This window comes from Amphiprion ocellaris, chromosome 5 (genome assembly GCF_022539595.1).
Source record: "Amphiprion ocellaris isolate individual 3 ecotype Okinawa chromosome 5, ASM2253959v1, whole genome shotgun sequence".
Taxonomy (NCBI): domain Eukaryota; kingdom Metazoa; phylum Chordata; class Actinopteri; family Pomacentridae; genus Amphiprion; species Amphiprion ocellaris.
The window spans coordinates 33,468,761-33,496,705 of NC_072770.1; the positions used below are offsets into that span (position 1 = coordinate 33,468,761).

Consider the following 27,945-nt stretch of genomic DNA (forward strand, 5'->3'; position numbering starts at 1 on the left):
GCATTTGGAACAGAAACAAGATAGTCTCTGCCAAGGGGGCAACTTGGCCATGATATTTTGGGAAACACACTTATTTTTCTGTGTAATTTACACACCTCCACGTAAGAACTTGCTAATTAAAACAGTGCATTTAATTTGCTCAATCCATATGAACACCAGACAGCTGATGTTTGACTGCAATCTGCTCCTGGCACATATAGTATCCTGTAAAAATGGAATGAACCAGGCTGTCTGGCTTCATCTTCACCAAACTGACATAAATGCTGTCTTCTCATTTAAGTCCTGGCAAAAAAGAGAATAAAGGCACTTTCCAAAATGTCGCTATTTTCCTTTAAACATTTCTTCCTGTCCTCCCACCCTTCCCCAATGCCTTTGTTTCACTTTTCTTCTTCCCTGTCTTTCTCCTAATCTTCGTGTATTTACATACATCCCTTCCAGACATGCTCATGCTTCCTACCTCATTCTCTGCTTTACTTTCATCCCCTTTCCCCCCCTAACTCTATACCCCTCTCTCCTGGTAATAAGCTTTAATTTGTTATTCCTTTTTACCTTCTGTGATTTCTGTTTTTATAGTACCTCACTATACATTTGTCAAAGGTCTCACAGGAGACCGTTTCAATCCTTTCTTCACTGCAGCCCTACATACTCTCATGTCTATCTTTTTATGCATCTTTTCTTGACAGATATGTTTCAATAGACACCCTTTTGACTCATACATAAAATCATCTTCTTTATATTGCCCACTGACAGCTAGGCTGAAAATCTGAGGTTCCTGTATTTCAATTTTCTTTTAGTGCCGCTTCTGCTCCGTTACATCTCAAAGACAAATCTATTTTTCAACTCCACAATATTCAGGTTAAGCTTCTACGTAAAAAAAAAAAAAAAAAAAACACAGTAGGCTTTTTTCGAAAATATCATTCTCACAACCTTGGCTTATTCTTTTCAAATTTAAAACCTGTTCGAAAATGACAGTGTCATGTATTTGGTAATTAAAGGACCTGAGTATCACTGCTTAAATGTCACTTGACAAGTTGCAGGTCGATGTAATCACTCAAAAAGTTCAACCTGAAGTGGAATCTAAGTCACAAGTCAAGGGCCAGAGTGTAAGACTTGACCATGTTCAAATGTTAAATATCTTCAAAAAACAATCACCAAGAGAAGTCCGTATTCAGAAGCAGCAGGATGCATTGTAATAGTTCTTAGCAGTGATTAACACCCCAAGAAAAAACAGAGATACTGAGCTGTGCATCGTCTTTTGTGCTGTGAGAGTTGGTCATGTTTCGTTGCGTATAGGGCAGGGCTATTCAATTAAAAATTGACTCGGGACGGATTTTCAGACTAAGAACATGAGCTGGGCCAGATGTTTTTAGCAGACAGTGAGCAAAGTTAACCATTTAAAATAAACACAAACAGATAAGATAACAAACACACTGGATGTTTATTAACATACTGCCACATCCAAAAGGACATAAACACATTAGAAGAGTAGTACTTAAACTAAACCTGTGCTGAAATATTGCTTCTTTAAATTTTACATTTCAAACACACAACTTCAACACATTTTGATAGGTAAATATAAGCACAGGTTAAGGTGCATATGAACATAAAAACTAAGTGCCGATTAGAAACACCATCTTTTGTTTTGGTCACATCTCAAAGTGCATTAAAAAGTAACTTGCTTAACAGTAACTTTACAGAACTTGAGACATTATTCTTCTTTTGAAATAACAAAAAACAGAGTTTGTCCCTGTCCATATTTGGTCTCATCTGAGACAGTCACATCTTCAGTGCATATAATCAAAAAAAATAAACAGCAGGCACAGTGATAGTTACTATCCCTTTGAAACGAAGTAAAGCTGACATCAAAGTGCATAATAAAGTGCAACTAAGTGAAATAACTGTCAAAACAAAATGTCTTTCTTAAATATTAAACTTCTAATAAGTGAACATAAAATAGTCACATAAATACATAAAACTACCTTTAGTGTCTGCTACAGCACGCTGCTTTGTTGCACTTACCATGTCTCGAAGACATCTGTGGCGAGAATGTTTGACGTGTCAGACCTGTTTTGATAGCAGATGTCACACTTGTCTTAACTTGATCGTCCGTTAAAACTTCATCCACGACAGCCAACATGCAGTCCTTCACAGTTTCTGAGTCTGTGAACAGCCTCTTTTTCGTGGCCCTTTCCTGAGCTGTGCAGGTCCGCTTCATAGTAGTACAGCTCCGGTTGTAAGATGCAGTCAAACTCTGAATTATAGCTGCTCTCTCATGACATCCCTCGGGAAAGTTTGTCCGAAACGCGGCATGTTTTTCCAACGTGGTGTCTTCGGACATGATAATCTTTCAGCGTTGCAAAGCACTCGTTTCAGAGTAAACGCATTGGTTTGGCGTTCGGACTTGGTGGTAAATAAATAAATACTTGTCAGTCCACGCAGGATTAAACCGACGGTTTTCCTCGCCGATTTGTCATTTCAGGATAGAAAAAGACACGCTGCTATTTTCGCCTGTATATAACTGCTAATGTTAACTTTTCAAACGCGTCTCCTCAACGCAAGGCATTGTGGGTTAGTTGCTAGGTTACGGTAAGTGTTGCATTCAATGTTTGCAATAATGTTGGAATTTTTGTAAGAACTTGTCAGTGTTACTGAAAGATGTTTTTCTGTTTTTCTCGGACCCAAGTCCCAGTCACTCGGCAGCTGCTTTAGGGCCACTCGAGGGTTGCTTTCGGGCCGCATGTGGCCCGCGGTCCGCTAATTGAATAGGGCTGGTATAGGGCGTATGATAGGAGTGACAGTTTTGACACCATTATACTTTTCTAAATCTATTGGTCAGATCATGACGTCAGGTTATCATATTTCACCCCTAGATCACTCCCTACAGAAGACATGTGCATTAAGTTATCATTGGGTCATCTTTTACAGAGAACATGCCCAGACATGTTCAAACTTTGCCCTATTATTTTAAGACAGATTTCATGCATATTATACCTTTATGTATCGTTATGTTTCTGATACCCTTCTTTTAAAAGTTATATTGCTTTAAGTTTGCACCATTGTGTCTTGACTACACCACATGTAATATTCTACAAAGCATGTATCTTCACACCAAAGTTACAGGTTATACTTTGCGATCTTTCAGCTGTGTGTGAGTGAGTGTGTCCTCCACAGACACACACCATACCATCAAAACATCAGTCATTACTAGAATATTAATCATTATGTATTTTATACATATATTTTAGCTCTGGTCTTGAGTCTAGTAGCATTTGCCATAATTATATCATCTTTTACTTGCAGCACATCATACCCAAAAAAGATTACACTACAATCCATGCAGGACAGATCTCATGTGACCAAGTTTGGGGTGTTGCTCTTGTTCTTGTCCTATACGGATGCTGTGGTAGATTTTTCAGGGAGGTTTATGCTGCTGAATAAGTAGCTGCAAACACAAGTCTCCAAACATACCCTCCATTTGGCAGCGCAGTTTCTCAAAGGCCTCTGCAGTGGCCTCGTCGTCGTGTGGGAGCTCCTCTCCGGTGGGAACAGAGTCGGGGCTGGGCCGGTCGGACAGGCAGCTCTCTGAGGAACACTCGTCTCCAGCTCCCTGCTGCTGCCTGTACAGGTGGTGCTCTACCATGAACTGCAGCTCTGGGACAAAGGAGGTGGAGATAGAAGAGGTTGAAGCCAGGAAGAGAAGAACAGAGAAAGAAAGTTGGAAAAAAGAGGAAACGGGTAACATGGGAGGGAAGATTAGAGGGGAACGGAGTGGGTTGGTAAGAATATTGAAGTGAGATGGGGAGATTCATTGGGGAGATGGGAGCAGAAAGAGGACAAGCAACAAAAGTAAAGTGGTGCGAGATGAAAGCAGCCAATGGGAGGAAAGAAGGGTTATGAATAGCACACAGTGAAAAAAAAAAGATGGAAGGAAGGAGAGCCAGTGTAGGTGGAAATTCAACAAGAAATCCAACACTTACAAAATATATCGTAGGTTGAGCATTTTAATAAACTGGCAACATTTAATTAACCCCCTGCACCTGTCTGGAGTGAGGGGGCAGGTAAAGACACATCAGAGTGGAGATATGATTTCCTTAATCACCGTCTTCGGCCTCCTTCATCCGTGGTTTTATTAGTTTTAATTCCCCTGTAGCGAGAAACCAAAGCGCACTTGCTACCACCCAGGTTTTCTCTAAGAAGTGACTCATTACCCTTATAGCAGTTTAGCTGTGAAACTAGCTGAAAAACAAACATCCTAGAGCTTCAGATTTCACTTATCTTTTCATTACAGTCCTCTTGCTTGACTTCCTTTATTGGAAATTTGTTTATTCTCTCTCTTACTACATATACTCTGTACAAAACCATTTGTATATAAAAATAAATATACACTTAAAATTGACTTTGCATTGCACCAATGTGACCAAACCACCTAAAGAAATATTAGACTTTTTAAAATGTTTGTTCCTGAGGCTTCCTTTAGGTGTTTCAGGACCCTTTGCTACAATCTGACCCATTTTCTAAATTAAAAACACAGAATATTAAAGCAGTTCTGGTCAGAAAATGGGATAATGAGTCCTAACTGAAGGGTGTGCAGCACTGATTGGCTCCGAGTTTGAAATAGGACACTCAATCTCAAACTTGGCTACTTTACCAAGAAAAGTCATGTTAATTTGCATCTGAAAAATCTGCCCTTGAAACATTTTAAAGTCTAGGAACTGGACACACCACTGGCTTCATTTTTTATACACTATACATTAGATTTTATACAAACAATGGTCACATGATGTAATCTTTGCTTCTGGCCACATTGGAAGTGAAGAGATCCCTTAAGGGCATACAGAATCCTTATTCTGTGCAAAGATTTGTTCAAAAGTTCAGCTGAACCTAATATGATGCTTCGGCTGTCTAAGCGATCTAAAAATCAAGTGGTAATTTTCCAAACCTGCAGTCTCTTTGGAGCATTTCCTCATTTTTCATTATTTCCTTGCTGAGCAGTAACTGTAAAAGCCTGTTGACGGCGACCAAAAGGTGCTGAAGTTCAGTTTGTTTTTGAGGTAGTGCTTCATGGAGTTGCTCACATTTTTAATTGTGTGGTTTATGGGCTGGCTTTGTGGTTTTCCTTGTCTTTGTAAAGAACTTGACATGGTTAGGGACTGTATATGAGGAGTTTACACTTCATACATCTGATGTAACTTGAATAAACTTAGCTATGATATCAGTTTGATTAACTCATTCACATTTGCTGTCCTTACAGCCTTTAGCACTTGAATAGCAATGAAATTACAGTTTATAAAGCAGCTATGAGAGCAACACAGATATGACATTTGCTGTTTGCACACCAAAAGTGTGATCTAACACATAAAAAGTCAGCATCACTCATACAAGAGTGCTGGTGACTCATAACAGACTACCTTTCATCGTAGGTGTTCCTTTTTGCCCTTTTCGCCGCTGTCGAGGGGAGTTCAACAAAGCTGCCTGTAAAATATCAACACCAATGTCAGCTGGGCAGAGAGCACAAAAATGGACGAGACTCTTTTAACAGACATAAAACTTTTTTTTTTTTTTTTTTTTAAATAGCATGAATTTGATTACCTTGTACAACTGGTTTGGTAGGCGATCTTCATCTATTTCTGTGAAAAAAGCAAATAATCAGTTAAATTCAGACTAAAACTATGGAAACAAGGAGTGTAATGCATAAACACAATGACCAGGCAATTATATGATATAGTAACTTCAACATAACCACAAGAAAAGGTCCCACATTTTGCAGTCTTGATCCTGTTTGTAACAGCACAGTATACTGTAGCTGCTGTGTCCAGACAGAGTGGATTTAAGGTGACCTCCAGCCAGATGGTTATCTGACACACTACAAGAACAAGCCCTGCAGAAGTACTCAGTTTTTATCAAGCACTGGGGCAAGTGTTGTTTTATTTTTTACCATCATCTATGAAGGTAAACAAACTCTCTGTAAAAACAGGGTTGCTGATCCACTCTCATCATATTCCTAATAGACCCCATATACAGTCAACAGCTGGTAACAGATAAACAGTAAAACACTGTTTATGCAAAAACCCCTGAGGGGGAGTGCATATGAGGCATACTGAGGTGTACTCTGGAACAGAGCTGATTTATATTACTAAAAGCAGCCACTGATGGAAAGCACATTTATTCAAATACTGTATATAAATGCACAGCAGAGGCTCTTGATTTAATTTAGTTTAACATTTTAAAGTGTGCATATAAAACACAATGCATTCCTCCACAGTTAGTTAAACCATCAAGCAGCATATGAAATGAGTATAACTCCTTCTATGGCAGCTGTTTACAACATTAAAGTGCTGTTTGTGTGTTGCTGCATTAATAGCTGTAAACAAATGGTACAAAACATGATAATGTAGCACTGATCGAGTCCATTTTGACTGCACAGCGAGTCCTTTAACTTTTCTGCTGTATGTACATTTTTCCTAGAATACTTTTATTTGTAGGCGTTACTGTTGTTGTTAATTGAATATTTCTTTCACCGCAGAAGCAGCTCCAATATGTACAAACACGGGAGTAGAGATTTTATTTGCCTCTTAGTGGAAGTGAAGGTCCAACACAATATAAGACTATGAAATTCATATGAGCTTCACTGGATGAAGAAAAGCTCAATATAAAAAAGTCAATATGTGGAAACACGACTCTGTGGTCACTACATGAAAGGACCAAAATAGAATAAAAAACCTGACTGGAGTACAGTGAAACCATTAACTGTGATCAATAGTGAGCACGTTGAACCCTCATCCAAATCTGTGTTTTACAGCCTTGAAACTTTTTTCTAGGACACCACCTTGTTGCTTGGCAACCTATGCATCCCTCGGCACTGGGAAGCCACTGTGTGTGTGTGTGTGTGTGTGTGTGTGTGTGTGTGTGTGTGTGTGTGTGTGTGTGTGTGTGTGTGTGCATATATTATTCCTACTTAAAAGTATGTGCTAGGCTGTTCAAAATGCCAGTGATGTGCTTGTCGCGTCATTCATTTCTCTCTCTCTGCTCCAAACACAAACGCAGCGGTGTGTAAAAATCTGATATAAAAGCAAATACTTTTTATTTTGTGGAGAATTTATCTTCATGCTGCGTGTTTTTACAGTGACGCCTGAAACTGAAATATATCTTTAGCATCTCCCAGGAGCTGGGGAAGGTTCCTACAAGTGTTATGGATTTTGTTTCAAATCAATCCCAGGAAATGGGCCAGTCATGGACTGTCCTTCTAGTCAGCAGGAACAGCTTAAGATTTATAAACTGCTACTTGACAGTCTGAAATTAGACTTTCAGTCCAATAGTGCAAAACACCAGAAATCTGATACATTTTCCACAGTAATGAAAAAGTTGCCGACATGTTTTCAAATCGAGGAAGCAAGTATCATCATAAATCATGCATATTTAATACTAAGGATGAGGACAAATTCAAAATATTTATGCATTTCAGTAAAAGCTCTAAACATGTGGCACAATCTTTAAGGATGAACTTTATACAGAAATTGAAAACATCATTTGAAAAAAAGCTAATGAGCAAATATGATAGTGTAATATGCCATATATCGTGTAAATATGATCTTGTCAAAATCACACTTAATAGGGGGGAAAAAAATCAGTGTTATGTGAAATGGACCCGTTAAATGTGTGGACACGTGAACAACATTGTGGTTTGGATTAAAGTGATTATGTCACGAATGTTAAAGAAAAGTACAAGTTAAGACTTGATCACGTTTAACAAAATATCACCTAAATTCCATCTTTACTCATATTGCTACCACTGCTGGAGGACTTTATCACATAAACAGCTGTTGCTGCTGAAATAATGCACCTCAAATGTACAGTACATGTGCAATATACACACTATATGTGGGTATATATGTGCATTTACATAACTAAATGTTATTTCACCTGTACTGTAGAGACTGTGTAGCTGTTATATATTGTACATTGTAGATAGAGAGATGTGGTTAGTGCTAAGATCAGGTGTAAAATCTCCAGATTCAGTTTAGGCTGTTAACATTTTCTAGTTTTAATGAATATTTTTTTCATCCTTAGTTTTCCAGATATAAATAAGAAAAAGTGTTCAGCTCCTGTGAAGAATTTAACACCTGCTGTGAGACAAAGTAGATGCTGTAATTAAAGAACATGAAGGTGTCTTGACCCTGAAAATATGGACGTAGAATAAGTTGCACCACGGGAATCTAGTGCATCAAATGAATGCACTGTAGCCGAAGACGTTAAATCTTACAACAGCAGCTGCGTTTTAATTTGAACAAGCAACAAGATTAGTATTGTTAGACACGGCAGAAACATCATTTGGGTCAAGAAACATAAACTGTGGTGTTCACGAGGCTGATATTCAGATTGTTTTCTCTGTGCGTGGAGCCCATCTGTGCTGCAGAATGAAAGAAAAGGCCAATAAGGAAAAAAAAGCCTCTCCAGCAGTGATGAATCTATCACTGCAACTCCCAGCTGACTGACTGTCTGACACAAAGCCAGATGAGAACAGAGATGGTCTTCTGACTCCACTTTACTCAGCCAAGCTGCTCCAATTTAGCTTTCCACTGTAGCTGGTGTCAGATTTTGGTTGCTCTGCTGCATCCGATGAAGAAAAACGAGCAAAACAACAAAAACTCTTGCATGGTGCGTTCAGTGAAAAAGAAGTGGACGTCTAAACACAGTCAGTCATTTATGCATTTCAATGGGCTGTTTCATCTGTGCTCTTTTTGCTCTTGTTTACTGTTGCTAAGAGCAAAGGGAGTGGAGGGGGTGGTTTTCTTTATTGCACACATAATAACAAGTGGCTCCTTTCTTTTCATTTTACAGAAAACACTGATCCTCTGCCCCTCCTGTCCAATTATTTGAGCTTAAACAAACCAGCCATCAAATGCATTTCTGATGTAAATATGATGTACTCATAAATAGCAGGAAAAAAATACCAAATGATGCTATTATGGAAATGTAGACATAAGGACTTGGGGTCACAGAGCGAGGCAAACCACAATCATTATATGTTGTTCATAATAAATATAAGGTAGCAATGAAAGTGTTGTTTTTACACTTTGGTTTATGATACAGTTTAGCTGTTTTACCACTACTGGAAACACAACAAGAGTAGGTGTCCTGATGGTTGCTGAAGCCAACTCATTACACTGACCATATGGTCTTTAATGCCAGTGTTTCTACACTGTCCTTCAATACGATGGCAGTTAAGTCTTTAGTTATGACCAATTAAAAGTTTTTTTAAAATAAAATAAAGTCATTAGAATTTTCTTTGTATGTCCATATCCACATAGACAAGACACTGTTTTAAAAAAGCTGTAAAAAATGTGGAAAAAAATGGAATACTGTAACCTTAAAAAAAAAAACTATAAAACTGCAAAAAAAGTCTGAAACTTACATTGCATACTCTATCTTAAATTTCCCACGCTGATTCATCAATACTGAGTGTGCAACGTCCCTTTTTTATTGCCGTCATCCAAGCAGGAAATGTGCGTGCCTGTATGTGTAATCTTCATAAAGGTCTAGTCTTTAATTATAGATTAAATTGTATATATTGTCATGCTGTATTTGCTTTCACTACATGTTAAGATTTTCTAGTTTCATGTGAGCCAAAGTATTTCACGTGGCAGCACACATTTTACACAGACTCGCTAACCAGCTGCTACTGGAAATTTAGTGTCTCAAAGGGGAAATGAGACACTATATGTATATATATATATATATATATATGTATATATATATATATATATATATATATATATATATATATATATATATATATATATATATACATATATAGTGATCATAACAAGTATGCACTAATGTTGTAATGTTCCAAATGTTCCAGTTCTATATGCAGGAAACACAAAACTTCAGAACAGAAGTTAATTAAGAAGACATTACTCCAAGGTTTTTTTTACTAAAATCAATTCAGATGCTCTATTTTTGTTGAGTTTTGTTTGATCTCACTCAACTTGTCTCTCTCCAGTCCAGAATCCGTAAACTCGTGACTCTACTCATAAGCCAAGCTCTTCTTGTCAGAAAAATTCAAATCAGCGCCCATCTTGTAATAATTTCTGCTTCCTCATTATTTAGCCGGCAGCCTGTGTCTCGCTTGTCTGTGCATCTGTGGCTCTTCCTCTGATGTGCTTTCGGGGTTCGCGGTGCACAGGGCAGAGCAATCTGCAGTGCATTAAATAATGCAGGGCTCTGTGTGATGTGGGGCACACCATTACTGCACCAGCACAGCTCCTCTCCCTCATCATCATATCTATTCCTCCCCATCCCCCTCTTCTCTGGCTCATCCTCGTCTCTCTCTCACACAAACACCCATAAAACTGGAACTGTCTCTGATCGAGTCTTTGCGTCTCATTTGACATCTGTCTCGATTGCTCTGTCTCGGGCAAGAATTTAGTTTTGATATGTGCCCTTGTGTGTTGTTTTTTTTTTTTTTTTTTGTTGCTGACGTCAGATTTCCTTTTGAAAGCATGCACATAGCAAGGTGCCATTAAATATGAATGCATTAAGAAGAAACAAGAAAAATATGAACCTTATATAAATATGCTGCCTTCACTGGCCTAAATGTGATTACCATTCCAATGAGGACAACATAGCAAAATATTTGCAAGAAATACATTACATACAGACCATATAAATATATATATATATATATATATATATATATATATATAATATATATATATTATATATATATATATATATATTATATATATTATATATATATTATATATATATATATACATACATATAATACATATATATACACATATATATATATACACACTTGATAACGTAAGGATGAAATTTGTTTGGATATCCAGTTAAATGTACATGTTTGATGGACATTTCCTACTTTAGATATTTTTGAAAAATATACTTCTCTGCTAGAACCAAACAGCTGTTTATGCAGTACGTAAATGTTCAATCAATTAAAAAAAAACATGAAAAAACACAAAATCAACTCATCAATGTGACTGCAAACAAGAGCAACACTGTATTAAATATAAAAATAAGCATTTTTTTCTCTTTTTACGCTTTATCTCAGTTTCTCCTTGCTTTTTTTTTAGTACATTCAGATTCTTTCTCTTCATAAATGATTTCTCCTACACTCCACTTCATAAGTGCCTCCTTTCTCTCTCCTCTCTTCTCGTCTCTGATCTACTAAGCATGGAGGATTGTTGAGAGCTCTCCCTGCACTTTTATTCACAGATCAAGGGTTACTCCACATGCGCACTGTCCAATTAGGGATTCAAACAAGCACATACGCACACATACGCACAAAGACACATAGCCACACTGATCACAGGTAACGACACCTGCTTTTACTCTGCTCCAATCAAGACTCTTGTTTTCAGGAAAAAACACAAATGACGTCATCTTGCAGAGATAAAAAAGTTGTGATATAAACAAACTATAACAAAGGCGTTCTCCATCTGTATTCTCAGTGACGCGTCAACTCTTATTTATTTATGCACAGCAGAGAATCCCACTCTGTTTCTTTTCGCACCTGGAGAACATGACTTTCTCTGCTCCACGTTCCCTGCTGATCATCTCTTTATTTTGCAGTGGGTCACATTACATGCTCACAACCCAGAGCACAGCAGAGGCAGGAAGGGATGCAGGGAGCCACTGGATGACTCATACAACGGAACAACTCTCTAGAGCTTCGCTGTTGTGTTTGATCATTAAGATCCCACAGGAGGACACACACACTCGGCTGTTTTTTCTCCTTCGCTCTAATGCAGCAGGAAGATTCATTTGCTGCATAATAGAGTTGAGCTGTATGATCATAGCAATCAAAATAAGATATGGAAATGTGGAACCGTGTGAAACACACTGGAGCTAAGGTTTGATTGTGAGAGGGACTATAAATGACTTAATTCAAGTCAGAGTTTATTAGAACTCAATATCACACAGTATGCTTCAAAGGGCTGTAAGAAATAATAAAAATGTAAAAGAGAGATAAGTTACATATAAAACACTATTAACAAAGCATTTAGGAAAATGTAATAGTATACAAAGTGGCAATGCATGCATATAACACTCCAAGAGATCAGACAATGCACAATATCCATAACACATAGCCACATTTTTTAGTTTAATGTTGCATTATATCATGAATCACTACACATACGGACATAAACTGTGCAATGTAAGCTAACTAATTATATTTTAGTACTTGAAGGAGAATAAACGGTTGAAGACTGATGCAAATAGATGTGCATTGTGTGTGACAGTGGAGCCCTAACAGCTAAATGAGGAGCGACTAAAGGTAATAAGTAGGATAGGTCAAGCCTGTGTAATAAAAGCATGTACAGGAAGCCAACGTAATCAAATAAGCACAGGGGTAAATGTGATCAAAATGACCAGTCTTGCTGAATATCTTATAGCAGCACTGTTCTGCAGAAGTTGTAATTAGCTTCTAGCTGAATAGTTGCCAAGCACAGCTCCTTGCGGCACACCATAAGTCACCTGATGAAACAGATGGTGTGTAAAACAAGGTGAGATCTGTCCACTAAATATGATCTAAACCAGGAGAGTGCAATGTCAGAGAGACCAATATAACTTTCTAAACCATCTAATAGAATATGGTGATCCATCAAACTGCACCGAGGTCCACGAGCATCAATTCTGAAACTGAGTCAGAGTTTGCAGCAGGTAATAAATCATTTACCACTTTTATCAGAGTTGTTTCTGTGCTGTGGAATTTTCTGAAAGTGGGATATTGAGGTTCAAACAGATTACTGAATGAGAGGTGAGCTATAAGTTGCTGAGACACTGCTTCTTTAAGGAGCTTTGTCAAGAATGGCAGATTTTGACTGTAGTTACTGATTACATCAGGATTCATTAATTAAGCACATCGAGCAGAGAAAAAGTTTCTCACACAGCCACATTCTTGGCACAAAAAGCTCGATCCCACAGCAGCAAGCATCTATTTAAGTATTAGGACTGAGCTTAAGGCAGGTTTGGCTGTAGGTCAGGTCAGCTGAGGTTACACGTGTTGTGGTTTAAGAAAAATTCTGATTTATTACAACTTGGGTCCCATTTTTTCCAGCTTTGGAAATCATTCATTTTGATACACGGCAACAAGCCGTTAGATGAGGTCAGGCTATAAACAATCTGTTTGGACAGATTACAGCATCTAAACCGTTTTTCATCAAGATGAAAACCAAAACCGGGTGCAAGCAAAATGTAGACCATAATTTCTCCCTAACCTTGAAGCCTGTTTGCACAGTCAGTCAGTGACAATCAAGGAATTCAGTCTCTTCACAATTGACAGTTTATTATTTTCCAAACATCTTAGGAGAAGACTGAGTTCAGCCATGTGTAAAATATGTAGATATCTCTTGAATTTGAATGAGGTCACTCCACTGAAACAACGGCATGCAAACACAGAGGAACCCAGCAAGAAAACAAAGTCTACAGAAAAAAACACTGACTCTGGCCAGTATATATCCATATGTTCTTGTACATATTCCTGATAGATGATTTTCCAATGTAAACACCACCATATGCCTATATAGTATTTCTAGCTCTCATCTGTCAATCATTACAACAAATATAATAATGGAATAATCAACAGACTTTCTGTATTTAACGTCTCACCTAGTGTCAAAGTAACATTTGTATAAACTGTTATTTTCTTTGCTGGAAAGCACTTTGGGTCAACATCCACTGTTTAAACTTGCTATAAAAGTAACTGACTTAAGCTGGCGTAGATGCCATCATGCCCGAAAATCCCAATCCACTTTAATGAAAGTGAGTAATCTATAAAGCATAATATCAGCCTTCAGATAATGAATATGATACACAAGTGGCAAAAACAGTCTGTGTGAAAGTACATGTTTGCATTGAAGTGTCTTACCAGGTGATGATTGATCACTGGATGCCACTAAGGTGGCAGGTGTTGGTCTACGTCTTCTGATCTGAAAGACAAAAAGAACAATTTCATTCTAAAGTGAGGCTTGAATCATATTGAGAAAAAGACACCTTCATTCCAAATTGTTGCTGTAATGACAATAAGTCACAGCAACTCATTCGGAATCTCTCAAGATCTTTGTTTAAACGCCTGTTCTTGCAGATTTTCACGTTGTGAAATAAAAGTAATAACGTGCAGGCTATAATTTCTCACAGGGTTCACTTTTAATAATCAGCTCCACCAATCAAAATTCTAAAAAGTAACACACTGGTAATTGTCATATTCTTTTGACTTAACCAGTTAGGGTTGGTTTAGACCTTTTCCCCTCGCTGACATGTTGTGTGGTTCACGCTTCAGCCAGTTTCTCTGCCATGATGCTGTCAGACCAGAACGGGCCTGTGTGATCCATGCTTTTGGTTTGACAGTCATAACCTTGAAGATGTCTGGGCTGGATGAGAGCAATGCTACATCCTGCAGTGCTGTGGAAAGACACCAGCAGGGCTGCCTGCCTCCTACTGGCTTCTTGGCCCAGATATTGGAGTGTGGCAGCTATGGACCATGTTGGGACAATACATGGAAGAAATGTTCATTTTACTGAGCTGCTCAGCTGTTAGCAAGTTTAAACCTGTTACTGATAGAAGAAATAACTAAAAACATTTTTGTGTAATTGTCCCAGGTGAAAACAAAATTTAAAAATTGGCAAAATTTCCAGTGAGAAATAAGTCATGGCTCGAGACTTTACTATTGATTTTACTGTCAATCAAATTTTAATGGAAGCCGGCACAATGGGGTTAAAATTGTTGGGAGAAAATCAATAGCAGCCCTGTTTGATACAAGAGAAAAACTGTACCTAAACACCCAGACAGCACAGCATATCACAATCCCCTGCGGTGGCTACAAACATACACAAGAAATGTTATATTTAAATCTGTTTATGTCTTTATTTTCTACAGAGATACAGCTACTAGTTTTGTAAAGCAATGCAACATGCTATAACTTACTTTCATCTGTAATTTTGGTGAAACTCCACACCAGAATCTTCCAGTTCAACCCTTGCTCACAGTTGCATTTTTATAGAATCTGACTGCTGCCTTTTTAGTGGCAACAAATGGCAGACAGACCCATTTTGACTTGTTCTTGCTGGACTGGTGGCTGTAATCCACTATTGTTTTCAGAGAAATACCGAGGTATAAAATAGGTTTTCCATCTCAGAGCTCACAGATAATTTTAGAGCAAGTATGGCGATGCAGTTGCCTAACAGAATGAGTACTGAACCGTTGTCCCCAGAGCTTTAGGATTTTAGGGGGAAGCACAGTGACTCATTGACAGCTGCTGGATCAGGTGATTGTATTTTAATTTTATTGCTCCATAAATATAAAGGGCTCTGATGAAGCAATTTAAACACACAGTCGATTATTCACACATACGCACACACAAACACACACATGAACACGTGTATCCACACATACACTGCACACACGGAGGTGACAGAGTTGCTGACTGATGCTGTAAGTCATGTCAGCTCCATCGTTTCTAAATGCTGTTTGTGCACTTACAAAGCAGTGCTACCTCCGCCTTCGCAGCTGCAGCGCCACATAGCAAGTAGGTTAGTAGCTCTTTTTATTAAAAAGAAATCAGAGTCAAAATTACAAGTAGTGAGATGTGTTAAGATGTAAATCTACAAGGGAAATTAAAGAGTTGGGAGTCATTTTTATTGCTTTCAAAGTCCTAATAAAAAAAAGTGACTGAGTAGAATCAGCAACAGAATCATCGGCATTGAATTACAGTCCCAGAGTGCAGGTTTGAATTTGAGGCTTTGCTGTGACTGAACAAAAAAAGCATGAGGATATTATTAAATAGCACAAGATAGTAAAATGCACAAAACATCACTTCAGACTTTAATAATCTGGATTGTTGGTGGTTTCCCTCTATTCAGAAATCCCTCCTGCAAAACCAATATCTCCCTGCACACACACACACACACACACAAACACACAGCCTGATATAGTAGCTATTGGAGCTCTGCAGAGTTCAAGACCTAAATTGATTAACTTCACATCATAATGACATGACACAGATGTAACTACAGAAATAATGTGCAGTAATGAAAAGTGAGCAAAGTCAGTAGTACGTGGCAGCACACAGTCAATGGCTTTTCAGATCTGAAGAGACTTCATTACCTTTCAATTCTCAGCCGTGGAGAACAGAAAGACTGTGAATAAGAAGAGACACTTAGGGCCTTCTCTTTTCCATAACAGACACGCTGCTGAGGTATTTTACTTCTTCGAACACTTGACTTCCGAGAAAACTGCTGACTTCATACCCTGAGACGTATGTCAGCTATTCAGTGTTACCTCCCTGCGGCACTGCAACCTTCTCTTTAAGGTTGTGATTCTCCTTTCTGTACCCATGCTTGTGTTTAACAGTAATATGCTATCCTAGAGATGTCAGTGTCAAGATTGATAAAAACACAGATACAGCCGAGGTTGATTTTTCTTTTCTTGTGATTGTGCCATGTGTCACTGGATGGCAGTTTGGATATGTATCACCAGAAATGAAACCAGACATGCCTAAAATGAAGTGTGTGAAAATCCAGTCACTAGATTTCAAACAAAACAGATTAAATGAGATACAATTTCTGAATTCTCATTCTCATGTGCCTATATGTGGTACAGTATGTGGTGTACATTCAAATACATCATTGACAGATTAAAGGTAACTAGGCAAGCAACTCACTAATTCTTTCACATGTACAGTACTGTTGAAAAGTTTAGGGTCACTTAGAAATGTCCTTATTTTTCAAAGAAAGCTTTTTTTCAGTCAAGATAACATTAATCAGAAATACAGTCTAGACATTGTTAATGTGGTAAATGACTATTCTAGCAGGAAACAGCTGATTTATAATGGAATATCTCCATAGGGGTACAGAGGAACATTTCCAGCAACCATCACTCCTGTGTTCTAATGCTACATTTAGCTAATCGTGTTCAAAGGCTAACTGATGATTAGAAAACCCTTGTGCATTTATGTTTTCCATGAATAAAAGTATGAGTTTTCATGGAAAACATGAAATTGTCTGGGTGACCCCAAACCTTTGAACGGTAGTGTACATTGACACAAACAGATGAAGTGCTAAATAGTCACGCAGAGTAACTGTTTTTCTGTTAAATATTATTTTGAAAGGAAAATCTGCATTCTTGTACACTGAAACATGAGTCCTGTAAATACAGGGCTAACTTTCTTATTCCCTGGTGAAAGAAAAGCCAATTCGTCTTGTAATTTATACAGCCTTCAGCAACTCTATGACTATGTTACATTACGGATACCCTGAGCATGGTCTACTATGCATCACAATCAGAGCTTGATATAATTGTGTATTGATGTTCTTTTGATGTATATTAAATATTTATTAATTTAATTAAGTTCCCTGCTTAAGTTTATAGTACATTAATTGGCTTTCATTGTATATTTACAACCTCTTGAGAAGCTCTGCTGGCTCAAGTTTTAAAACCTGCATTAGAAATCTCATACTAAGTACTCTTGAGTATACTAAAAATAGTGCAATATTATTTTAGCCTTGCGAGTGTGTTTATGTGTTTTGTTGCCATTACAGAAAATCCACCCTGCCAGGCCCACATTAAAGCAACACAAACCGTGGCTGTGTAGAACTGATTATACCAAGAGTCATTGTTATTCTTCTCACCCGGCAGCAGAGCAGAGAACTCCCTGATCCTCTCGCTCACACAAATACCACCGCTTACTGGACGGACTCACCCCTCCTACCGCCATGCCTGCCTTTCAACCCACAGTCTGTTCAAATGCCATTTTATCATTTCTCCCAACAGTGAACAAAAACAGCCTTCAAAAGTGATGGGTGGGCAGGAAAACTGGTGCATGCCTGATATTCTTGTTGTGTGGGGGGGCAGTGGACAAAATACCCTTGGCTGGAAAATGTAGGTCAGGCCACAAGACAGCAGAGTCAGAGTTTTTTTTTATGCTGAAGTCCCAAGTTGTATGGGTTTTACTCTCTAAATGTGTGGGCTCCAGAGGATCCCAATTCTGTATGGAGCTGCAATAAGTCAATAAATGGATTTGTTGTCATGTATTGAATTAGCTGTCAACTATTTTTATATCCAATGATTCACTGTTTTTAGAAAAAAAAATCTGAATTCTCAGATTCTAATCAAGAAGATAACTGACAGAATAATTGACAATTTAAATATTGCATGTTGCCCTAATGTGTAGTAAAGTAAGAGTAGTTGTGAAAAAAACCATTACATTTCCCTTGACAAATTATCTACTTTCATCTTGTTTTCTTAATACCCAACATGAAAAACTGAACTGAATTGTGAACATTTCTCTTTGCCACAGACTGATTGAGCACACTTGAACAATGAAAGGTAACACAAAGTTAGGAAATTAACATAAAACAAGTTGTTACATCAAATAAGGAAGAATTTCATCTGATATTTTTTTAAACTCAGACTGGTGGCTTCAGCCATGGGCCCAACTTTTTCCTAACTGTCTAATCAAAAAATATGTAAACAGGTGGAACGTGAGCGGAGCATCAATCAGATCATGCAACTGTCTCTGGGCCACGGATTGTCCCATGATGGTACTGACCTGTTAGATCCTTTAATTATAAATAGCATTGAGCCAGTGGACTTCTGACAGATTAGGAAAAGGCAAGAATGCTGTTTTCAGGATTTATGTGGTTTAGCATTTTGATGGTTTCTGTCCATGTGTTGTATGTCCACTATCTTTTCACATCAACAGATCTAGACTTCAGGAGGGTTTAAAGACATCCAGCTGCAACCTTGGTGCCTTTTCTTATCACAGAATAAAATTACTCATAACTTATTGAGGTGACAGAGAATGACAAGAGGCGACACAAATGTAAAATTCAAGATTTTAATTGAAAAATTTGAGGACGGAAAGTCATCATTCTAACCCTGATTTCCCATAATTTGCTTTAGAACTCAATGTTAAAGAAAGCTTTCCCAAAAACTTTGTTACTGGGTGGGCTAAAGCAGTTCAGAGTTGTCAGATTCGGTCCAGTGCACAGAACATATTAGACTGGGAGGATTTATGTGAATCCTCATCCTTCATCCTGTCATTTGAAATATGATCTTGGTATTGTTCAGGCTAAAATCGGTGCTCAGCTGTAATAAATCCCCACAGACTCTCTCCAGCGGTGGTCTCATTTGGTTCTGAATGGAAGGGAGTATTGTAGTGGGAGGACTTTGAAAATCCACATCACTGACTTCAGCTTTCTATTATCTGAATTTCTTCAGTCCTCAGACTCCTGCTCAATTTCTATCAATCCTGTTTTCCCCCTGACAGCCCTCCTTATCATCTTCTCTCTTATTGACTCGTATCATCCAGCCAGGTGCAGATGGGGAACAGCTATAATTGAATCACTGTACTAGATCCAAGAAAATTACATTTTTGAGAATCACAAAGGTAAATTCCAACAGTTTATCATTAAATAAAATGTAGGAATAATGAGGGCTTCAGTGTTGCAGCTGTTATAATAGCTGTATCTGTGATTTGACTGACAAAAATAGGATTAAATGAGGAGAGAAACCAAAATGACAGTTTACTAGGCCCTTCTCTTGTATTATTGCAGTTTACAATAACAACAATGGCTTCTCAGACAGAGGTAGACCAAAGTAGGCTTCATGTGTAGCTGCAAACATAGATTGATCTCAGATGACAATTGTTTCTAGGAGACTGTCTTGAGCGGTTGCTTGCGAGGTAATTAAGCTAGCAGTTACTCAATGACTTTGGAGAAAATGCTGTCTTCAACTGACATTTTAATGTTTTTTGCTGAATTCTAAAAACTTGCTCATTAACATGCACTTAACAGCTACATTTTTTTTAGAACATTGAGGCTAAAGCCACATGTCCCTGTCAAAAAGTCACATCCTGGTTCAGATGAGCATTTAACAAGAAAAACAGTAAGTTCAGACTATAATTTCATTCCAACAAACCTCTGGGTTAGGGTTCTTATCATGCTAATTTGTTCATATTTTCAAACTGTAGCCTCTGTTTCAACCTCTGAGACCACAAGACGAAAGGCCGGCATGATGAGGACAAACCGATCTAGTAACATGACACTGCTTCGCATAATTCTTGCCTGTTCACCCAAATAAAATTAAGAGCGGGTCACAGCTGCACAAGGCTAACCTAAACTCAATAAGCAGCATTAACAAAATGGGGAAATAGCCTACGACACAATGCTGCCTGGTTCCCAACAATGTTTAGGTGAGTGGTGCATGTCAAAGCAGCATCCACATAAGTGAAGGACCCAAGGTTTCCCAGCAGAGCACTGCATTGTAACAAGATGATCAATGTTATTCACTTCACTTTTCAGTGGTTTTAATGTTATGGCTGGCTGGTGTAGTGTCATTAACCAGCAGGCTGATGTTTGGAGCTTAATTAAACAAATATTAATCCATTTTGTAAACTTTTATTCTTGCATCTTTGGGATAGGGAAGGCTGGAAAAAAAACATCCATTCCCTCCTCCATTCTTTAAACAGCCAGTATCACTCTGACTTCAGCCTCATACACACTGCTTCAGCATGTGAAGATGTCCAAGCTTGAATAAACTGCTAAGTTACATTTGGGGAGCTATGCTTGGACAATCACTACTTCGGGAAGAGATGTAGCAAATATTCAGTTTTGTGACGGTGGTGAAAAGCTGAAAAATTGCATACAAAAAAAAAGTGTTGTTTCTATTTGTAGAAAGCTGTAGTGACCACATGCTCTGGTTAAGATGATGTATTTTAGTTTAACAGGTTTGCTAATGTGCAAAAGTTATGCATGGTGTGATTATGACAATCTGCTGCAATCAAAGTTCTTGGAAAATGACCCTCCTGAGGCAATATAAGCAGGCCATTTAATTTTTACATTTTTAGTGAAGGACAAAGATGGTCTGACACATCAGCGAAGGGAATATTAGGGAGGTGATGTCTCAGCCCTGAACCGTCTGCAATAACATATAATTGCGTCAATATGACATGATTCATCATCTCAGCTGGGAATACACTGACTGCATTTATGAATGTAGTTTTTCAAGTGAGCTCTCCTCATCTGAATGACAGAAGAAAGAGTTGTAGCTCCCAGTTTGTAGATCTTTCTGTGAACAGCATTGTCACTCAAAGAATAAAAAAGCAGAGAGAAATTTAGGTTTCATTCAGAGCTAAACCTGCTGTGTTAATAGTTTTATAAATATCCCAACTACACCCCTAATGACAGCAAAATTACCTTTTGTTAACATTACAACTGCACTAATCACACCGCTGCCTATGTCTGGTAATAATAGATTAATTAGTACGTGTGCATTTGCATTAATTGTAATGTTGGCATCAACCAGTGGTATATCCTTTCCTTTGAATCAAGGTTAGTTCAGTTTAACAAAAAGATTGCCGACAGAGCAAACACCCTGTAATCCTGTAGCCTTAAATAAACCATGAGGAACAAGATCGATCTTCTCAATCAATCAGCAAGAACACAAATAAGCATAATAATTAAAAGTCGGCAAGATGTTCGTACACAGATACAAAGATCTGTGGCCTCCCATGAACTCTAAAGACTCAAAAGGTTCCCTTTGTACAGGGTAAAGTTGAGGAATATATCCCAGAGGCATCACTGTGGTACTAAAACAATCTCAAAACACAGCATAGTGATTTTATGTACTCAGGAACAGATAATGACCACTACATGTATATAGCTGTACGTACGAGTGAGGAGACTACCCAAAATGTTAACCTGTCTCTCGAAATAGTAAAAGTGTCTTTCAGGACATGTAATATGAGTCACTATAGCAACCTCTGAATGGGAGAGCAATAATATAGTCATTGCTGGGGAAAAGGATTCTAGTGGGTACAATCCTCACTTCATTCAGGGGACACCATCTGGTCTTGGCCTCTATTAGGTACAGTTTGTTTGTGGTCATAAATACACAATGAGCTTTCATGTAAGGTTATGATATCCGTGACACACACTGTATTGTGTGGATAAGAGGATGCGTGTGTGCTTTTGTTGTGATCAAGGAGGCTGTTGTGACTGATGGCCTGTTCTCCACGGAGGCTGATTTGCCCTGCTGGGAGGTGTCAGGTTGCAGGGATTACTGAACCATGGGTGAAACCCCCTGCTGTGACATCCGTAAGTGTGCTTTTAAACATGGGCACACATTGTCCTTTTACATCCACAGCATCCCTTTGTTTATTTTCTTTCCCTTTAGATCTGACTGTGACACAGTTGGGCTGCTTGTTTCGGTCAGCTTTCTCACACACACACACACACAAACATATATATAAATCCACACACTTGAGAACCAGTATGCTGTGCAGGCTCAGCAACCACTCACAGTGGTCTTAGAATAAATTGAAAATGGATCGTAAAAGGGTAAAGTCCCAGTGGCTATTAGGAAAGCTTCGGTCATGCTTATTGAGGCTGTGAGCTAAGAACTCTCTCGAGTCTTTGCGGAAAAAGTAAACTGAATTTTACTTACATACAGCTAAAACAAAATCTGTCTGCTGGTGAAGAGAATTAAGTAAACACCAGGCTGAAGGTGTTTAAGCTCCTATATTGAACGGCTGCTGCAGCCTGAGATCAAATGTGGAACTAAAGAAATGCAGACAGTGGACACCAGCTCCCTGACACAAACAGGACAGACGGGGAGGCCACAGAAAACTGAATTACATGTGTATCTTTCAGACTCACATAAAATGCACGAGACAGAGAAAAGGACAGAATGCACTGCAAAGAAGCACAGACTGATCTAAAGATACACACAACTACAGCATACTATTTTATACAAATGCAACATGGGCTTAAATTAACAGATAGTAGTGTTCATTATAGCACTTGACTAATTGAACAAATTGAACAAACATAGTGAGTCCACAGTGGTGTAAAACAAAAGGCTCCATGGCATCCAACTCTTATGACCATCTGCTGGCAGATTCATTTAAGTTAAAATCAGTAAAAATTCAATTACAGTTGATTTGGCTACTTCTGTGGTTCCTGGTCATTATAGAACAACACTTAATGAACAGCTGTTTTGTCAGATACAACTTGTGCATTTAGTACAGCCAAACAAACACTGATTTAATAAAGAGCTCTGCCACTAATCATCCATCAGCGACATTTAAACTGTTTGATAGTCAAAGCAACCAGGTTTCACTAGTTATACTGTGTGGCAGCAGCAGTAACAAGCAGTAACTTAGTATGTGCTTCCTCTACTATCCCTCAAACACCAGCACAGCAGTCAGAAATAGTCCTCTGGAGCGACGACACCAACATAAGTGGTCATCGTTTCCTTGGAGACACTTGCGTGTGTTAGTTTTGCCAGTCAGACACACTTTAACAATGGCAACAGCAGCCAGCAACGACAAAACATGACCAAAGGAAGGTGATCATATTATGATATGAGAATGGCTCAGTTTTCCAAAGTCTGACGTCAAACAGACCAACATCCTGTGTAAAATTGGAAGTGGTAAACTTTTTACCACACCTGAGACAAACAAACATCCAGTGGAGTAGAAGTAGTTTGTGTCTCTTTGAGATTCAGATGCAAACTGCTGTCAAAATTCCAAAATCGGCACTACTTAGCAGCAAACATTAGCTGTCACAGTTTTAAGTGTCACCTCATTTAACGAGGGAGGATAGCCCTGGAAGGAAATTGCAGAGGTGCTGGCAGTTTACATCAGGAAAGACATTGTACCCATTTGCACAGTAAATGAAGTATGCACCATCTGCAAATATTCACCAGAGGTAGCGCTGTTTTTTGTATTTTTTCCCATTTCTTTGCAGGTGTTATGCAGCTGCTGCTCTGCCATTTAAAATGGTAACAGCCTTGCAGGTGGTGTTTGTTTTTTGTAAGTCTTGCTCATGAAGCCCTTATTACTAGAGAAACTCATATAGTCTTAATATAGAAAGCTGTTTTTGCATCACCTCGGTCATGTCTTGAGTGTATGTAACCTAAAAATATCACAATTTTTTAAAAAATTCTGTCTATATAACAGAACATTTTATTAATGCCAAATGAATCACCAACACAACTATATAAGTGAGAAACAAGTGGAAATAAAGGCAAAATTTGTCTAAATGAAACATAAAAGTACAAAATAGCATAACTGTATGTTAATGAAAGTCTAGTTATTTTGAAAGTATTTTTTTAATGATGCCCATTTAAGCTAGGAGGCTCTGATCTGAGAATTTTCATTCATTAACTCTTAAACAGCACATGTAAGGTTTTTGTCAGTGAGATATTTCAGTGCTCTCTTTTGAACAGCACTACAGCCTTTTTATCTGTCGTTTCTTTCATGAGATTAGGTTTCCTCTGTCATCTACCGAATGTTTCTCTATGGAGCAGAACTCTTCAAGGTAACTTTGAAGACGAGGATATTTCATTGCACAAAGTGTTTCTTCTGTGGCCACACTGCAGTGTACATCCTTCCAGACTGCAGCTTCAGTAGCTGGAGATCACAATCTGAGAGAGGAAGTCTGACATATTTTATATGAAACTTGTTGATGTCAGGTGATCTCTATTTAAGCAATTATGCAAGCAACTAGCTACACCAGTGATGATTTCAGTCCGTCCTCTCAATACTCAGTGGAAAAATGTAACTAAACTAAGGCATTTGTATGTTACTGGAGTATTTCAATTTTATGCTACTTTCTGCTTAAATACTACACTTTTCACTCCCCTACATTTATTGGAAAGTTTTGATTACTAGTTACTTTGTAGAATTTAATGATTAATAAACATATTTTTTCAGGACAATCAGCAATAGACTGTCAAACATTAGATTCAGAGGCAACAATGTGGATTGTGTCCTGGTCTTGGAACACTGGACCAGCGTTTTACCCACTGTGGAGTTGCTGAGATTGTTGACCATCTAGTGTGCATGTGTTTTGTGGATTTGGAGAAAACCTATGTGGAGTACTGCAGAAGCATGGAACACAGGGACCATTGCTACAAGCCATCTGGTCCTTGTACAACCAAAGTAAGAGCCGTGTTTGTATTCTCAGCACAAATTCCAACACTTTTCTACTCTGCTAACATTGCCCCTTGTCTCTGATCCTGTTTGTGAGATTTTATAGATGAGCTCTCAAGGTGCAGTTAAGTTGTGTCTCGGTTTCTTTGCAGATGATGTGGTTCTGTTGGCTTCACTAAACTATGACTTTCAGGACACACTGAGCTGGTTTGTGGCCGAGAAATGATGAGGATCAGAGTCAGCATCTTCAAGTCTGACGCCTGAGCTGAGCCGGAAGACAAGGGTCTTGATTTACTAGTCAGTCTATGTTCCAACCCTCACCTATGGACATAAACTCTGGGTAGTGACTTAAATAACGAGATGGCAGACACAAGCAAATGAGAGGCTCAGTCTTAGAAACAGGGTGAGAAGCTCTGACATGTGCAAGAAGCTTGGAGTAGTCTTTGTATCTGTATGTTGAAAGAAGCCAGCTGAGAGAGTTTAAGTATCAGATTAGGATGCCCCCTGAGCACCTTCCCTTGAGGGTTTTCCTGAAACATACAACTGAGAGGAGACCAAGGGATGCACTAAAAACTCGCTACAAGGTATATATATCTCATCTGGCCTGGGAACGCTTTAGGATCTCTAAGAGGGAACTGCATGATGTACTATTATAGATGAAGCTAACCAACAGCTAATTGCTTAAATTTAGCATCACCTCTACCTGCTGCATCATGATATGATGCTTAATAACCAATACTTCAGTAATAGGTCACTACTTTTGTTTTGAGAATTGATAGCATTACAGTCTGACATGACAAGGACAGAGGAAACTCTGCTTAGATATTTCTGTGAAGAAAAAAAATTGAAATTAAATCTTTTTGTACTTTACCATTACAAAAAGTGACACAGAATGTAAAAAATAGTTTGTGCGGGCAAGCAGATTTCCTGTATGATAACCATTTTCATTTTCTCCTGCCAACAGGGAATCTTTATGCAGAGGTGAACACGAGTGATATAGTCACAGAATTTTATACAGGAGTAGGCTCCAGATTTTGTACCATCTGTCTTATCTGGCTGTACATGGTTCATGTACATTCATTACCACGATGTGTAGGTAGATGTACGTCACACCGACCGTACTCTCCCTGAAATGCATGTTCGCACAAACACATTCTGTTCTTCACATCTGAAGCTTCTAATCATCTAATTCTAATATCGTACCAGGAGTTCCATCACAAAGAAACTCGGCCATACTCTTTAACAATCCCATAAAATGCCTTGGCAAGGGCAAAGTCCCACACACATACACAGCACACACACATTAAGCAGTCTCCTAACATCCACTTTCCCTCCGAGTCTCACAGTGAGGAAAACAGTGAGCAGCAGAAAGAGAGAGGAAGAGAGAGAGAGAGGAAAAAAGGGGGAAGAGAGACATAAATGCAACATAGCCAGACTCCTAAATCCTTGCTGGCTTTACTCGAGGCTCATTCATTATGAATGACCTGTCCTGTCCATGTTATATTTATAAAAATGTGAAAATGGGACACAGCTTTTCACTATATTTTCTAAAGACACATGAATTGAACCCACTGGGCTTTTTTTGAGTTACTAATCAGAGTTCTTTGCTCTGATGCCACAAAGTGAGGTCCAGTTTAGAAAGTCCAGAAACAAGAGTTCTGGCATCTCTCCATCCTTTCAAATATGCTCTAAATTGCTTTGAATCCATTTGCAATTAGGCTGCCATGAGAGAAGAAATAATCTCAGAAATAATAAGCAATATAATTAGCTTCTTATTATACCACACAACTTTTGTCAGTACCTCATTGCTGTGGTCACTCACTCAACAGAAAATAACACCAGCCCCTTGGAGACACATCGACACGCTGCAACACCCGTTTATAACACCGCTGAGAGGCTGAGTGTCTCTACAAATGTGCCACACTGCGAGTGTAGGCGGAAAATCAATCTTAAATTCATCAGTGCTGCATTCAAAAGAAACATTCTTCTAACGAGGTGAATGACAGTAATAAGACACTGAAAATGTGGTTTCCTTAAAGCAGCAGTTTGTCATCAGACTGTGACTGTACTACAGCATTTGGGACACAGTTGCTCAGCTGTGACTGCACCTGCTAAATATTTCTCAGTTATGTGTTCACATTTTTGTCACAAGTGTAAACTGTGATTTCTTCTCACGTCGTTACTACAATCATCTTTACTCAAAGTGGGAGTACTTCATCACTCTGCCACTGTCTCTGACACACGATAGAGCCCTTTAAAAGCCTTAAAGTCCTGAAATGCCCACACCACCTCCTCTTCTTCCATCCTCCTTACCTGTTCAGCTGCTTCTGGGTCCAGGTGGGTGTCCAGCAGGGGGACGGTGAACTGTATCTTCCTGGGGCTCCCAGTTTCCATGGTGGCACCGTCTATCAGAGAGGATGAGAGCAGGAGGAGGAGATGGGGATGAACAAGAAGGAGAATCCACACGAAAGAAGGGCAGCAAAGAGCTCAGTGAAGGTGGCTGAAAAAGAAAATAAGTGGGTTCCAGCTGAGTATAAAAATAAGCTGATTTAGTTTGTGCCTTTACTTTTGTCTTTTAACACACTTTTCCTTAAATACCCTTCTTTCTGGCACCCTATTTCTATTCCAGTGATTTTTTTCTATCCTCAGCACCTGCTGGTGTCTATCCTAGCTTCCTTCTGCTTCCTCTCTGTCTCTCTGGGCTCTCAGCACTCAGACAAGGACATTCTGGACAAGGAACACCTCTCCTTCACTCCCATTCGCTGTGGCAAGCTCGCTTTCCCACTAAGTCCCACCCTCACTCACATTTCCTTCTGTCTTTATTGGCTGTCTGAGCTCAGGGCTGTTCAGCAGCAGTTTCTGCACAGACGGGAGAGTGAGGATGACAAAGGCATACTCTCTCTCTTTGTGTGTTTAAAGGGTAGAAAGGATGCATAATCTTTCCTTTAAGAGTATTTTTAAAATTACCTTCCTACACAAGC

General features: G+C 38.7%; 1 protein-coding gene across 2 annotated transcripts in view; it reads right to left on the reverse strand.

The window, feature by feature from the left end:
- LOC111578046 (protein phosphatase 1 regulatory subunit 1A-like) overlaps positions 1–27,654 on the reverse strand; it is a 34,566-nt gene extending 6,912 nt beyond the window's left edge. The window contains exons 1-5 of one of the 2 annotated variants that reach the window (XM_023284627.3): positions 27,278–27,654; positions 13,901–13,961; positions 5,590–5,627; positions 5,409–5,472; positions 3,469–3,651 (exon numbers count right to left, since the gene is read on the reverse strand). In XM_023284627.3, coding sequence (XP_023140395.1) covers positions 3,469–3,651; positions 5,409–5,472; positions 5,590–5,627; positions 13,901–13,961; positions 27,278–27,358 — 427 coding nt within the window. In that variant the 5' untranslated portion in view covers positions 27,359–27,654. The other variant, XM_055010921.1, reaches the window with a different exon arrangement.
- Between the last annotated feature and the right edge of the window lie 291 nt (positions 27,655–27,945).